The sequence below is a fragment of the Sorex fumeus genome, unplaced genomic scaffold (assembly GCF_029834395.1).
Source record: "Sorex fumeus unplaced genomic scaffold, SorFum_2.1 ptg000075l, whole genome shotgun sequence".
NCBI lineage: Eukaryota > Metazoa > Chordata > Mammalia > Eulipotyphla > Soricidae > Sorex > Sorex fumeus.
In genome coordinates, this window is record NW_026606132.1 from 25,088,865 (window position 1) to 25,103,125 (window position 14,261).

At 51.9% G+C, this 14,261-nt stretch overlaps 1 protein-coding gene across 1 annotated transcript in view; it reads left to right on the top strand.

Annotated features, from left to right (window-relative positions):
• MTM1 (myotubularin 1) overlaps positions 1 to 14,261 on the top strand; it is a 113,585-nt gene that overhangs the window by 28,618 nt on the left and 70,706 nt on the right. The window contains exons 2-4 of the mRNA XM_056130175.1: positions 4,035 to 4,107; positions 7,658 to 7,730; positions 10,001 to 10,095. Of these exons, the coding sequence (XP_055986150.1) occupies positions 4,045 to 4,107; positions 7,658 to 7,730; positions 10,001 to 10,095 (231 nt within the window). The 5' untranslated portion in view covers positions 4,035 to 4,044. The remainder of the gene's footprint in view (positions 1 to 4,034; positions 4,108 to 7,657; positions 7,731 to 10,000; positions 10,096 to 14,261) is intronic.

The following is a 14,261-nucleotide window of genomic DNA, read 5'->3' on the forward strand; positions in this document are numbered from 1 at the left end:
TTGTATGATATGTATGGTGCCAGCCTAGTTGTTTGATTGTTCAGTAACATGAGTTACCTTTTCGTCTTCATTTTTGGGTCAGACCTTGCCGTGCTAGACAGTTCCTCCTGACAGTGCTCAGGAGACCTCATGCAGTACTAGGGACTAACCCAGACTCGTGTCAATCATATGAGCCAACACTTTGAGCTATCCCCTCAGACATGGATTGCATTTTTAAAATTTACTTTTGTATGTTTGGGGCCACGCCTGGCAGTGCTCACAAATTACTCCTGGATGATGGGAGATGTGTGCTGAAAGTAGATAAGGAACCAAACGTGATGGCCTCTCAGTATCTGTATTGCAAACCATAAGGCCCAAAAGTAGAGGGTATGGGGGAAATTTTCTGCCATAGAGGCAGGGGGAGGGATGGGATGGAGAAGGGAATACTGGGGACACTGGTGGTGGAAAATGTGCATGTGGAGGGATGGGCGTCAGATCATTGTAGGACTGAAACTCAAACGTGAAAGCTTTGTAATTGTAGCTCATAGTGATTCAATAATAATAATAATAATCACTTAATCACACTTCACTTAACTTCCCGTTAGTTGTCGATTTGCTCGAGCGGGCGCCAGTAACGTCTCCATTTGTCCCTGTCGCGTGCTAGTGTAGCCCAATGGCATCTGTTCGCTCTGGGAACATGAAGAGCCTCAAACCGATCGTTCATGATCTTTATGTTTGTAGTTAGAGCACTACAAAAAAATTGAACATGGTTTTATAGACGAGAGGACACACATCCGGCAGTGCTCTGGTGCCACTCGTGACTCTGTGTTCAGGGGCCACTACAGGCAGTGGTCCAGGGGCCACCTGCAGTGGAGGGGACCCGACTGGCTGGGCCACATGCAGGGCAGGTGCCTTATCTGTAGTATCTATTCATAACCTGACTATTGGTTTCGCGAGGAAAAATTCAAACCGTGAGTGGTTTGGGCCAAATTCTCTGTAACAAAAAGAGTAGCTGACTTTTGTAAATTTCACTCTAACTTACAATTGTTATGGAACTGTGTTCAGACCAACACAGACATGTGACAGATGCAGTTTTGGGCGAGGCTTGCTGTACTTGCTAAGTTTAGACACAGTAGCACTGCTCCCCGACTCCTTCAGGAGATATTCTCATGCCTGATTTAAACCAGAAGTTTCATAACTCTCATCAACGGCCGTTCCCTCTCCCTGTAATAGTTCACATCCCGGTGTTTCTAGAATCAGAACTAATTCACATTGGTTACGGCGTCAGCATGCAATGATGATTTGCTCGTAATTGAAAAAGTGAGAAATGCTAAGAGTTCATTTGCAGCTATCCCGGGCGGCGTGTGAAACCCTTCAGATGCAGTCCTCCGTTCACTTGACCCAGCTCTGCCACACTCCTAAAGACACAATAGTCGCCGCAGCCTGGAGAAGTAAACTAAGCGGCCCAAGGTCAGATAGCATCTTAGCATAGAGGACATCTGTGCTCTGGGCTGCCTGCTCATCCGGCTTCTGGCCACTCGGGATCAATTCTGCCATTCAGCCAAGAGAGGTACACGAAGATGTTTCCGGGGCCTCTCATTATGGAACAGACCCACGTGCCTTGGGCCCTTGCATTATTCACATTTGTTCTCCAACTTTGAATCAGTAGCAGTTTCCAGCGTTGCTCTGAAAAGGGGGCTTTAGACGTCAGACTGCGTATTCTAACGCGATGACACTGATGGAGATGCCCAGCATCTCGGTAGAGACAGAAAGTGAATTGGGAGCGCCTCGGGCTGGGCCGATGGGAAGTCGTGAGTGAGTCGTTTCTCTTGGGGGCCTGGAGATGTCCCAGAGGTCGTTGTGCTAATGGCTGCGCCGCTCCGTGTTTGTGCTCAGAGCCGTTCAAGTGGCCGTTGGAGAGGCTGTGCTAGACGGCATGTGAGTCAGACTCCCAAGGTAGCGAAAATTGAGCAGAACGAGGACTTTCCTCTGCCACACTGAGTTAACTTTAAATTGAAAATTGTAAGTGAGGATTGAAGAAAACAGGAAGACTTATCTTTCTGTGATGGTTTGTAAACAGGAACAGGAAGGTGAAGAGTGAGTTACCCGCACAACCCAGCATTTTACATCTCTCTCACTGAGTGGATAATTCTCACTCCACATTTGTTTGAAAGCCTTGACTTGTATTATTAAACTTTTAAATGTGAAGACACCTGATTCAGAAAAAGTGGTTTTGTTTTTAGAGTCGTCGGTGGAGGCCCCCCTCCCCGCCATGTGTATAATCTTGTTTAGTCAATAGAAGTCGTTCCAGGGCTAAGTAGCATCTGACTTGCTCTATGAAATACATCTCATCTATTCTGCTGTTTCTGAGAATGATGGGTTTTTCGCTTGGGATTGAACTTAAGGTGAAGAGGTTTTTCGAGGCATACTATGCAATTTCCTCTGAATCAAATTCATTTTAAAGTTAGCTCTCCTTGATCTCTTCCTTCTTTGGGGGAATATTTTTGTTTCGGAGCCATACTCCGCTGTGCTCAGGGCTTACTCCCGGCTCCGTGCCCAACCTCAGGTCGGCTGATACTCAGGAGACAGGGCTGAGGTGGAACGAACCCAGGTGGGCCACATGCAAGGCCCAAACGCCAGTCCTGCTGTCTTGTCTCTTGGACCCAGTCTCTTTTTTCTGTACTTCTTTCTTTCCACAGTGCTGAAGTTTGAACCCAGGCCCTGAACGCTGGCAGGGCATGTGCTCTACCACTGAGCCACACCGCCAGTGATTTTGCCACTTAGGTTGTGTTGCCTCTTTGTACTTTCCTGGGGTGCGTTCATGCATTTAAGTGTGAGCTTCCTTTTCTGTGAAGGAGTATTTGCTGTTTAACCTCAGCACTGCTTCCGTAGGGAAGAACCAGAGTTCCGGGGTTCAGTGCCCCAGTGTCCAGGTTCGCCCCATCTTATTGTGTGATTGGCACTGTATCACTCTCACTAAAAAGTTCTTAGCGCCAACTTTGCGGCAGTTTCCAGCCACAACCCATAGGCAACCCCAGCCTTGCCAGGGGGCACTCAGGAGCTCATGCTGTGACATTGTTCTCACCTGCCCATGCCCAATCCGTGTCTCTCACCTTTCCTAGGCCTTTCTTAACATATTGACACCAACACCGCGATTTGTATTCACTAAGCCACGTTCAGGTGTGAGCCACTGGTGGTACGCATCCGCATCACCCTGTTGGTGACAGTGACCAGCACTGCACAGCTGTTGAGCCCTGGGCTCCGTGTTGGGCGTTTGGGCCCTGCTGGCCTCCGAAGCTCCAGAGCGGTCACTGTTCCAGCAGGCACTAAGTTTCTTTCAGACAGTGCATAGTCACCTTGTCGCAGGGAACGCACTCCCCCGCCCCCCCCGCCCCCCACCCCCCGGTGACTGACATCCTGTGGCTCCCTCTGTGTCACCAACTTTGATCCGTGTAACAACCAAAGTGGTGGTTTCCCGCTGCAGCTATGATCTGCACAAGTCGAAGCGAATCCGTAATTTCACTGCTGAGTCGGTGCGTGTTCTGAATCGGAGGTTTTCACTTAGGCCTGGACTCTGATGAATATGCATTATTTAAATGAAGTCTGTATGTTCCCTAGAAACTGCCGAGTCCTTCAACTCTTGCTCCTTTGCTCTCCCTCAACTCCCTGCCACTAGAGCTGCCTGACTCTGAAGAGGAGCACGCGCGTGCCATCGTGTCCCTTTTGGCCAGGAATTGTGGGAAGGTGAGGCCTGCTGTGCAGGGAGCACACAGCGAGGTTCCTCAGATGGCAGTTTGCCCAGAGACTTCAGACGCCAGGGCCGGGTGCAGTGTGTCCTCAATGCCCCAGGTGTGCGTTGCTATCCTATCTGATCTGTCTCATTCCCACCGGTGATGGGCATGAGTCTGTCTCCCTGTCTGCAGAAACGGTGTCTGCAAAGTAGCACCAGTCGTTCCATTGCATGGTTGAGCTCTCCGATGTCACGTGTCTGAGAGCTCACAGAACCCCACTGCTAATCCTGAATGTTGTTGTTGTTGTTGTTGTTTTCTCAGCAGCGTTTCCAGTATGGCTTCCGCACCAATGCCCAAGTATAACTCCCACTCCTTGGAGAATGAGTCGCAGAAGAGGGTAAGTGGAGTCTGCAGCCACCCAGCCTCTCCCCCTTCCTCCTCTCCCCATGCGAAGAGCAGATGGTCCCCTGGGGTCCAGCAGTTCCTGCGCCTCGTCCCTGCACCGTCCAGCTGCGATTGGCCGCCTCTCTTGCTTCTGCTGCTGTGTCCCAGAAAGACGGGGCCAGCTTGTCTGTGGGGAGTGACTCGGGCCTTGGCTTCCCGGCCCCTCGGTCCCAAGCCCTGGCCCTCTCACGGAGCTCGAGGAAAGAGAGAGGGAAGGACAAGGCTCAGGGCAGTCTGCCACCGCTCCGAACTCTTGGCCTGATTTTCTAGCTCTGATAATAAAATAATCACCTGACCTAAACAGATGCAGCTTGAATAGAAAAGGGCCGAACGTATCCAGGAGAAATTTGTGTAATTAGCGGCATGTTTTGGAGTATATGGAAACGAAGCATAGAATTGAAATCAGTTTAATTCAGGGCCTTTTAAGGCTGTTAAGCACCCCCCCTGAAGAAAGGAATTTACACCCCCCCTCCCCAGCAGTGGGCATGGACTGAGACACATCCCTGAGAGCCTATGAGCTTCATGGCATTTGCATATCCAGATAATCATCGGGGATGACTTTTAAAAAAAAAGACATATTTTGGTCCTTTTGTGTGTCTTTTTTGAAGTAGCTGTTGGTGATGCCCTTGTTGGTATTTGAGGAGTGAGGGGCGTGTCTTTTCTATTTGTAACTGATCTTTCTGTCCACCAATAATTTTGGTACGGCATACATTAAAAGTCTTTTTTTCCTACTTGTTCTTTGACCTTTTCATTCTGTTTTGCTTTTTGGTTTGTTTGTTTTTGGACCACGCCTGGCAGTGCTCGGAGCTTAGTTCTGACTCTGTCCTCAGGGATCACTCCTGGCAGTGCTCATGGGACTGGACGGGGTGCTGAGTCCTGGGGACTGAACCCAGGTCAGCCCCGTGGAAGGCAGGAGCTTCACCTGCTGTCCTGAGATGTGTTTTGAGTTTTTCAAAGAGAGAGGTTAAAAGTCCTCTTTGGAGGATTCCTCCCTTTTGGGGTTCAGTTGGTGCTGAGGACCAAGTAATGTGGGGCTTGCAAATCCCAAGATTGGACCCCAGGCCTTTGAGCCATCTTCCTGGCCACATTAAATATTTCTGTGTGCTCAGTCCATCGGCCTTTTTCCTTTATAACTAGTTTCTCCTTTGGGGGTCCTGTTTACAAGAACCTTCGACATTCCCCAAGATTATATAAGTTGGATTTTGTTTTGTGGTATGGGGTGGAGATCAAACCCGAGGGTCCCAACTATGAGGCGTGCTTTCTATCATAGACCCACCACCCCTATACGTTTGTCTTCTATTTTGTCTGGGGGGCACACCCAGGGTTCCTGGGAGAACTGGAGGGTGCCAGCAGTGTAGAGGAGACCATGCCGGTGGTGGGGATTGAACAGCATGCGCTCTAGCCCTTGGTCCACCTCCTCGGCCCCCTGTACGTATTTCCTCTCTTTGCGGTCTAAGAATCAGCCGTAAACAGGAGGAGCTTCCAGCAGGTAAATATTAACCATGCGTTATCATCAGTGTAACAGCCATCCCAGGCTAATCCCATAATAGCCCCTGATAGCCTGTGTTCATCAGACGCGGGCTTCTCTTGCTGCGTGTGCGTGGGTTTTTTTTGTTTTTGTTTTTTGTTTTTTTTTTTTTTTGCTTTTTGGGTCACACCTGCCGATGCACAGGGGTTTCTCCTGGCTCTGCACTCAGGAGTTACTCCTGGCAGTGCTCAAGGGACCATATGGGATGCTGGGAATCGAACCTGGGTTGGCCGCGTGCAAGGCAGACGCCCTACCCGCTGTGCTATCTCTCCAGCCCTTTGCTGTGTGTTTTGACTCTCCTTTTTTTCTCTCCTGACACGCAAGTGGGGAATTTAAAAAGTGTATTAAAAGTTAAATTCACTTCTGCTTGCTGGTTCTCGAGAGGCCGTGGCCAAAGGTGTGATTGTGTTTGTGCTCCTCACTGTTTAGAAAAAGTGTGTTTTTTTCCTTCGGGGAGGAAGGTGTTCCCAACTGGGGTCTGTCTGTCTTGCCTTCTGGGTTAGAATGCTCCGCTTACGAGCCATAACGAATAGAAAATTGATGAGGAATTTTCATTTTGAACCTGGCTGAAAAAGAGAAGGCCATTAGTAGTCTGGTGATAGTTTCTCTATGTTACTGTTGTGTGACAGTTTCTCTGGATGTGATTGCTGTAGAGGCTACTTCTGGCAGTGCTGAGGGGGGAGAGATCTGTGGTACCGGGGATTGACCCAGAACCTCACATGAGCCCCATCCTAGCCCCTGAAAATTCAGGTCTTACTTAAATCTTTCTGTATCACAGTAGTTTGCATCGACCAATCCTTGCTTACTCACCAAAGTGTGCTGGTGCATTTCTTGGTCTTAATACACACACACACACACACACACACACACACACACACACACACACACGGAGGAAGCATTCCTGACTTCACACATAAAATGATGCCTGTGATTTTGGAGAACGACCTGAAAGAGTGGAATGAATAGAGGCTGATGAAGCCCGAATAGGCGTCAGTGTTTCGCCTTGTCCTTGGCTTGACTCCCGCGAGCAGCTGCTTAGACCAAAGCCACCTTTCGCAGGCCTCGGGCCGCCTATGGAAACGCGCGCCTGCACCACCTGTGCTTGGGCTCTGTGCTTGCCTCCTGGCCGGCCTGGCGAAGCTGCAGTGCCAGAGACACGAGGTACGGGCTTGCCAACAGCGCTGGGCTCAGGGTTGCCCACAGACAGCAAAAGAAGGCCGGAGAAGGTATATCTGTGCCCCCCCTCCGAGGCCTTTGGGGGCTCAGAAATTCTCAGATCCCCCCTTATCTAGAGAGCCACCTGTGGGAGACTCCGGTAAAATCCAACTTGTGAGAAGCAGTCTCTGCAGGGAAGATTCTCACGAGTGACCGTACTGCTGTTCAGTGAAGACTCCCTTGAAAAGCTGGGCTCCATCCCACTTTTCTTTGGGTTTTGTGACCAATTGGCAGTGCTCAGCGCTTCCTCCTGGCTCTGGGTGCAGGGATCACTCCTGGTGCTGCTCAGCAGACCGTATGAGGTGCTGGGGATCAGAATCAGGTCAGCACGCGGAAGGCAAGTGCCCTAACCACTATACTATCTTTCTGGCCCGTAGCCCCACTTCCCACAGGATAATTGAATACTCCACAGGGGAAGGCCTGCTGCGCACTGCAACTGTTTCTCCGGAACACGCGTTCATGCTTCCCCGCTCCCCTTTCCCAAATGCCGTTGACTCGAGAGCACTTGGGAGGGCAGCGGGTGAGAGCTTTTATTCAGAGCCTCGGCATTAACACAGCGGATGGGTGCTGGTGCTCCCTTGGCTCCCTGGCTCTTGTCATTGCTCTTGTCATTGCTCCTCTGGGCCAGATTCTCCAGGACAATCCATAGTTCTTGTTTTTCTTTTTGCAAAGTGTGTTCCCACCTGGTTGTGCTCCATATCACTGCCCTCCCTGACCGCAGGGAATGCTACTCCATCTGATGCCACGGTTCTTTCTGCAGGCCTCGAGCGATGGACTCAATCAGGATGTGGGCGCGGCAGTTCCGCGACTTCCAGGAGAGACGCGCATTACGGGTAAGGAGCCCGGCCTGGTCTCTCCACAAAGGGGGCGGTTGGGACCGGCCTCCCTGCGAGGAGGGCAGCAAGGGCAGGTGCTTCCACCCCTCTAGGGAACAGAGGCTGGCCGTGTGCAGCGCAGTTGTAGCGGGACTCTGCATTCAGTTCTCCATCCAGGAGTTCTTTGAAGAGCTTCGTGCGCTCCAAAATAGTGACATACTTTTCTCTGTACAAAACTCACAGTCATTTGGGGGAGAGAAACGTGGCTTATCTCCACATTAAGTCTTCGACTCCAGTGAGAAGCTCTCATGGTTTGCAGTTATAAAACCGAAATCATATTGAGGTTTTGCAGCCCCGGCCATTTGCCTTGAAACGATCAACTTAAAGGCTTAAAGTCAAAGTATCCTCTTTTTAGAAATTGAGGAGAACAGATTGGTTTCAAATCTCTTTCATTTGCCAGATAACTGATCTTAATAATCCTGAAGGAGCACTTTGACGGTTGACTTGTTTTTTATGGTTCATTCATATTAAGAGGACGGGCCTTTGGAAAGTCCAGATTGTTCTGGCTTAAGAACCCAGAAGCACATGATGGATTTTAAGCCTAGTGCCGTGGTTGTGGCGCATTCAGATTTTATATTCAAGTTAGCACCCTCCGCTCAGATTCCCACTGCACTTGGTGATGTTCTTCCTCCCATTTCTTTTGGGAACATCTACATTTATTCACTAATATCGAGGTTGTGGCGCTTAATGCCTAAAACACGGTGCTCATTAGGCTAAGGTTACAGAAGCTTAGGTCACCAGGCATCATGGGAAATGAGCCTGTGTCCACTCGCCACCTGGGGTCCTAGTCTTAAAAAATGAGTGCAGGGAGCTAGAGTGATAGCACAGCGGTAGGGCATTTGCCTTGCACGCGGCCAACCCGGGTTCGATTCCCAGCATCCCATATGGTCCCCTGAGCACCGAATTACTCAGGAGTAATTCCTGAGTGCATGAGCCAGGAGTAACCCCTGTGCATGTTGGGTGTGACCCAAAAAGAAAAAAAATGAGTGCAGTAGGTATGTATTGCCCATATGTACGATGGCCAGCGTATGCGAGGGTTAGTTCTCTCTGTCACTGAGTACACCTTCACCTGGCTCACAACGCGAACTCCATCCCGTTGTTGTCGTTTCCCACCCTAAGAGAAAGAGACTGCAAAACACGTTCAGGGGTGGGGCTGGAGCCATAGTACAGCAGGGAGGACATTTGCCTTGCACGCGGCCGACCCAGGTTTGATTTCCAGCATCCCATATGGCCCCTCGAACATCACCAGGAGTAATTCCTGATTCCAGAGCCAGGAGTCACCCCTGTGCATCGCTGGGTGTGACTCAAAAAGCAAAAAGAACCCACAAAAAACACACTTAAGGGCAGCCTTGAACAACATATCTATCTTCCAGTGACGGAGCATCCCTGATTCAGCTGCTCCGCCCAAAGATAGACAATCCTTTCGGCCATCTGTTTTATATGAGGTGTTGCATTGAATGCAGCACTTTCTCTTGACTATTCAGAGAGAAAGATTCGACCATAGCAACACCTTCTCACCACTTTCACTTCGGGAGAACATGAGGTTCGCCTGCAGAGAGGCTGGCAGGCCTTAGACCCTCGCTGAGGGGAGTCAGTAAGACTGTCGTATGCAAGTTGCTGTCCTCTACTTGAAGTCCCCTCATAATTGTCTTATTCACTCCTGGGGAGGGGGCGGAGCTGCAGAACCCTTGGGAGCTTCTGCTTCTGCCTTGTTGGCACTTCCCCCCCCCCAGGTGATTGCGTTGAAGACAAGCTGAGAGAAGCAGCGGCTGGAGGCCCACTCCCCCTGCCCCCCAGCCCACAGCCTAGCCTGGGAGAGATCCCGGCCGATGCTGGCTTTGCGCCTCGTCACTGCTCTCAAAAATCTTTGCAAAATCATTTTTCTTACTTACAAAATATCAGGCATCGTGACTTCCAGTGCCATTCATGGTAAAGTTTCATGCATATAACGTTACAACACCACAGTGAATATTTTGGGAGGCGCACAGCGGTGCTCAGTGCTGACTCCTGGCTCTGTGCTCAGGAATCACACGTGCTGGCGCCTATAGGTGGTACTGGGGATTCAAACCAGGACGGCAGCATGCAAGACAAGTGCCTCACCTGCTGGATTCCGGCGCCAGCCCCCGTTTGGTTTCGCTGCAGTCCTTCTTAGCCAGTTAGCTTCGTTTGTTGTAGCGTCCTGGTAACCATTTCTATTCTTTTAGGATCTTTTTCTTTTATCTTAATAGACAAAGAAGTTATTTACATATGTCCTTTCAATGGCCCCATTAAGGGAAGAGTTTACATCACAAATTATCGTCTTTATTTAAGAAGTTTGGAAACGGTAAGTAGACTCTCAGATCCCAAGAGGAAGCTGACCCTAAAAGTTGCGCTTGGCATGACTGACTGTGGTTCCGATTGGCCTGGGCCGAGGGGGGGTGGGCGTGTGTCTGCACTCTTACTTTAGCCTCTCGAGAGCTTATTGAACATCCTTTCTCGCCAGCATTTCACATGCAGTGCAGGTTATTTATTACCTATCAGGAAGAATGTGGGCCTGATATATGAAAAGAATCCCCAGTAACCAGTGTGCTGCCTGGCAGAATCAAGGGTTGAGGTGAAGCATTTGGACTGGGACTAATAATCGGGAGTTTGGTATGGAAAACGTTTTCTAAGGGGAAACCACGAACCGCAAAGGATCAAGGATGTTGAGGCAGACAGGTGGGGAGCAGGGATTTTGATGGAGGATAGAGGGGGATCTGTGTGTTTGTGTGCATTGTTACCATACTGCTTCCTCGCCCAGGGACATTCATTTCAACTGGCCCGAGCTTATGTGATCTAGTGATTGAATATGATCGATTAGAAAGTTAACATACTTTATAGACTGAGCTCTCAAAAGTACTATATACTGACCAGAAAAGCCGAGACAGTAGTCTCATCAGAAAGGTCGTGTTCTGCCCCAGGTGCCACTTTTTTAGAGGAACAGTGAAAACCTAGCAGGACTTCGGACAAAGGGAACCAGACTCAGCAAGTGGCTGTGATCGGAGTAGCAATGAAAACCAGAGTTGATCTTTGGTGCGGAAGGAAGAAACGGGATGGGTGCCACCAGCCCACCTGGGAACGTTGCAAGTGTCTTCTGTGGAGCAGGCCCTCACCACCTCTGCACAGGTCCTACGGGCCAGATCAGGACAGATGAGATTTGACGGGGACATCAGGATCACAAAGAAGAGTCAAGGGGCCAGAGTGATAGTACAGTGGGTAGGGCGTTTGCCTTGCACTCGGCTGACCTGGGTTCGATCCCTGGCATCCAATATGGTCCCCCAAGCACCGCCAGGAGTAATTCCTGAGTGCTGAGCCAGAAATAACCCCTGAGCATCGCTGGGTGTGACCCAAAAAGCAAAACAAAAACAAAACAAAAAGAAAAGTCAAGTGTTGCAGTGCTTTCCCCCTTGGAGGTTGGCCTGCAGACCAGTGCTGCACACCTAGTTCCATTCGTGCTGTCGCTGCACATCTGATGATGGGAAAACTGATGGCCTGTGTCAGGTGACCTCAGCTCCCTCGAACAAACGGAAGCTCACTGCAGGAAAGCATCCAAAAGGAAATGCATCGGAAGTTTGAGGCACTTGGGCCTGGTCCGTGCTGTTTTTTTCCTTCCGAACCGGAGAGCACCGCGCAAGCTCTACTCAGCCCGGCTTCTTTGGGAACTCTGCAGGGTGGAAGTCAGGAGCAAACAGGGGCCTGGAAATGCCTGGTGCACACTGGCTGGCTTTCCTTCCTCGGCCCAGTTTCTCTTAAACGCTCTGATCGATTGGCCACAAGGGTTCGTGTCAGTGTGAAAGCCAGGCACAGGAGGCATCACAGGCAGGAAGGCCCAGAGCAGGCAGCCCTGGCCGCAGCAGAGATGGGGATGCTATGGGGTATGGGGCAGCGAGTTGTTTCCTCGCTGCTGACTGGAAGTGAGCATTTATTCAGCTCGGGTCTGTGGGCAGGGCAGGGAGTGCCAGTGGCCTGTCTGGATGCCAGCTGCCTTGGCGTCTTGGACTGGCCGCCTGGCCTCTCCCGGGCTCCCCGCTGCCCTCAGGATGGAACCCACTCTCCCCTCTCCGGTTACCCCTCCTGGTTACCACACTTGACCCTCTCTGCCCTGTGCTAGTAACAAGCTCGCAGGGAAACCAGGGGCACTGTGCGCACTTGGACTGGCGCAACTGCCTGGCACAAGGCCTCGGGAGCTGCTAGAGGCGTCCCTGAGGTGGGAAGGGTCGCGTATCAGTCTTGGAGCCTGGGTGGAAGGTCCCAGGGAGGAGGGGATGCCGAGGGAGAGCTCTGCGGGCCATGGGGAGTCTCCCTTGATGGAGGGAGAGACCAGAGGCAGCCAAAAAGCTCCCGAGAAAGATCTGGAGAAGGGGTGTGGAGCATTAGAGCTGTCTCGTGAACTGGAGTCACCTCGAAGCCATACAAGGGAAGCCTCTCTGGAGTCTCAGTGAGAAATTTGTGGAAACTGAGTCTTGGTGGCCTCTCTCTCTCCCCCCCTCTCTCTCCCTGTCCCTCCCCTTCCCCCAGCCCTCCCCCTTTCTCCCTGTCTCTCCCTCTCCTCCCTCTTTCCCCTCCCCTTCCCCTTTCCCTCCCTCTCCCTGTCTCTCCTTCTCTCTCCCCCTCCCTCCTCCTCTTCCTTCTCTATCTCCCTCTCCCTCTCTCCCTCCCCTTCCCTCCCCCCTCCCCTCCCTTTCCTCTCTCCCTCTGCCTCTCTCCTACTCTCTCCCCTCCCCCTCCCTCTCCATATCCCTCCCCCTGCCACTCTCTTTCCCTCTCTCTTCCTCCCTCTCTCTCTCTCTCTCTCTCTCTCTCGTCCTCCCTCCCTCTCTCTTTCCCTCCCTGCTTTTCTCTCTCTCTCCCCCCACCCCATCCTTCCATCTCCTGCTAGAAGCTTTTCCAGTTTCCAGCCCTCACCCCCACTGTCTCTCCATTCTGCTCCCCTTGATGCCAGCCACTTTTTCTCCGGGGCCCGCTGTCTGTCACCCAAGCCCTTTTCAGACACCTACCGAAGTACGTGACAGGAAGACCAGCTGTCCCCAGCCTCTCCCCTCCCCTGGCCTGTGCCTCCTTCCCGCAACCTAGAGCGCCTCTGCTCTCCCCAGTGCCTCCCTTGAGGGCCTTCATTGTTTCTGGCCGCCCTGGGGTCTGTGATCTCCCCCTGCCCTGCTCTGTTCCCTCTGGTCACCCTGGTGCAAGTCCCTGTCACTGGCCCTGGGAGGCCTCCCCGCTTCCTCACACTGACTGTCCCTCAGCCCCCAGGGTCTTCTCCTTCCATCACATCAGCTTCCTCTGCACTGCCTCTCTCTCTCTCTCTGGGACCCCCATAGTCCAGCTCTGCTCACAATAGAGGTCCCAAACAAGCCCGAAGTCTGCGTCTCCACCCAGCACGTACTCATCCCCACCTCAGTCCCTCCCTCACTTTTCACATCATTTGAGGGTAGATAGTTGGTCAGGAATCACAGCCATCCGTACAGTCACCTGCCCGCTGAAGAAAACCTGTCCCTGCCTGTCCCCCGTCACCCCATCCATAGCTTCTCACCACCCCGAGATTGGTATCTCTCTCCGGGTCAATCCACAGGCCCCATTGTTAGGTCGAGTGGAAAGCAGGAAGTGGCGGCCTATGGTAGGCTTGCTCGGGTGCCGAGCGCAGCTCAGGACCCAAGACGTTTGTTTTTTGTTTTCGTTTTTGTTTTTTGTTTTGTTTTGTTTTTGCCTTTTGGGTCATACCCAGCAATGCACAGGGGTTCCTCCTAGCTCTGCACTCAGGAATTACTACTCCTGGTGGTGCTCAGGAGACCATATGGGATGCTGGGAATCGAACACGGGTTCGGCCGCATGCAAGGCAAACGCCCTACCCCCTGTGCTATCACTCCAGCCCCCTCTACCCCGAGACATTTGTTGGGGAGCATTCCCATTCTTTGGCGCTGAGTCACAGATTCATCACATTGGCTCTTCCAGAGAGGAGATTTGGGACATGCATTGCTCAGGTTTTGCCTGAAAGAACAAATGCTTTAGCCCTTCTTGTAGGAGTCTGCTCTGCCGTTCAGGGCCTCTCAGAGGCACACACGCAGCAGCGAAGGTGTTGCTGTGAGGCAGGGATAACTTGGCTTCCTGTGTGCTTGTGTTGGCCCACTCCTGGCTGTGTTCAGGGCTTCCCCCGGGCGCGTGCCAGGAATTACTCCCGGCTGTGCACGTCCAGTGTCCTGCCCCCGTGAACCCAGAGACATAGTCCAGCCGGCCGCCAGCCTCCGGCCCACTCTCCGGTACCTGTGCCCACACCTGTGCCGTTCTTGGAAGAAAGTTGACTCGGGCGGGGGGGTGGTGTCAGGAGATAGCTCTGAGGTCGCCACACACACACACGCGCAAGTGCGAGACCCTTTGTTTAAGGCTCGATCTTGCACGCCTCCCCCTGCACTAGCAGCTGCTCTGACCTCGCTCTCCTGCCCAATTCCCAGCTCTTCTCATCTGACACGCCGGGTC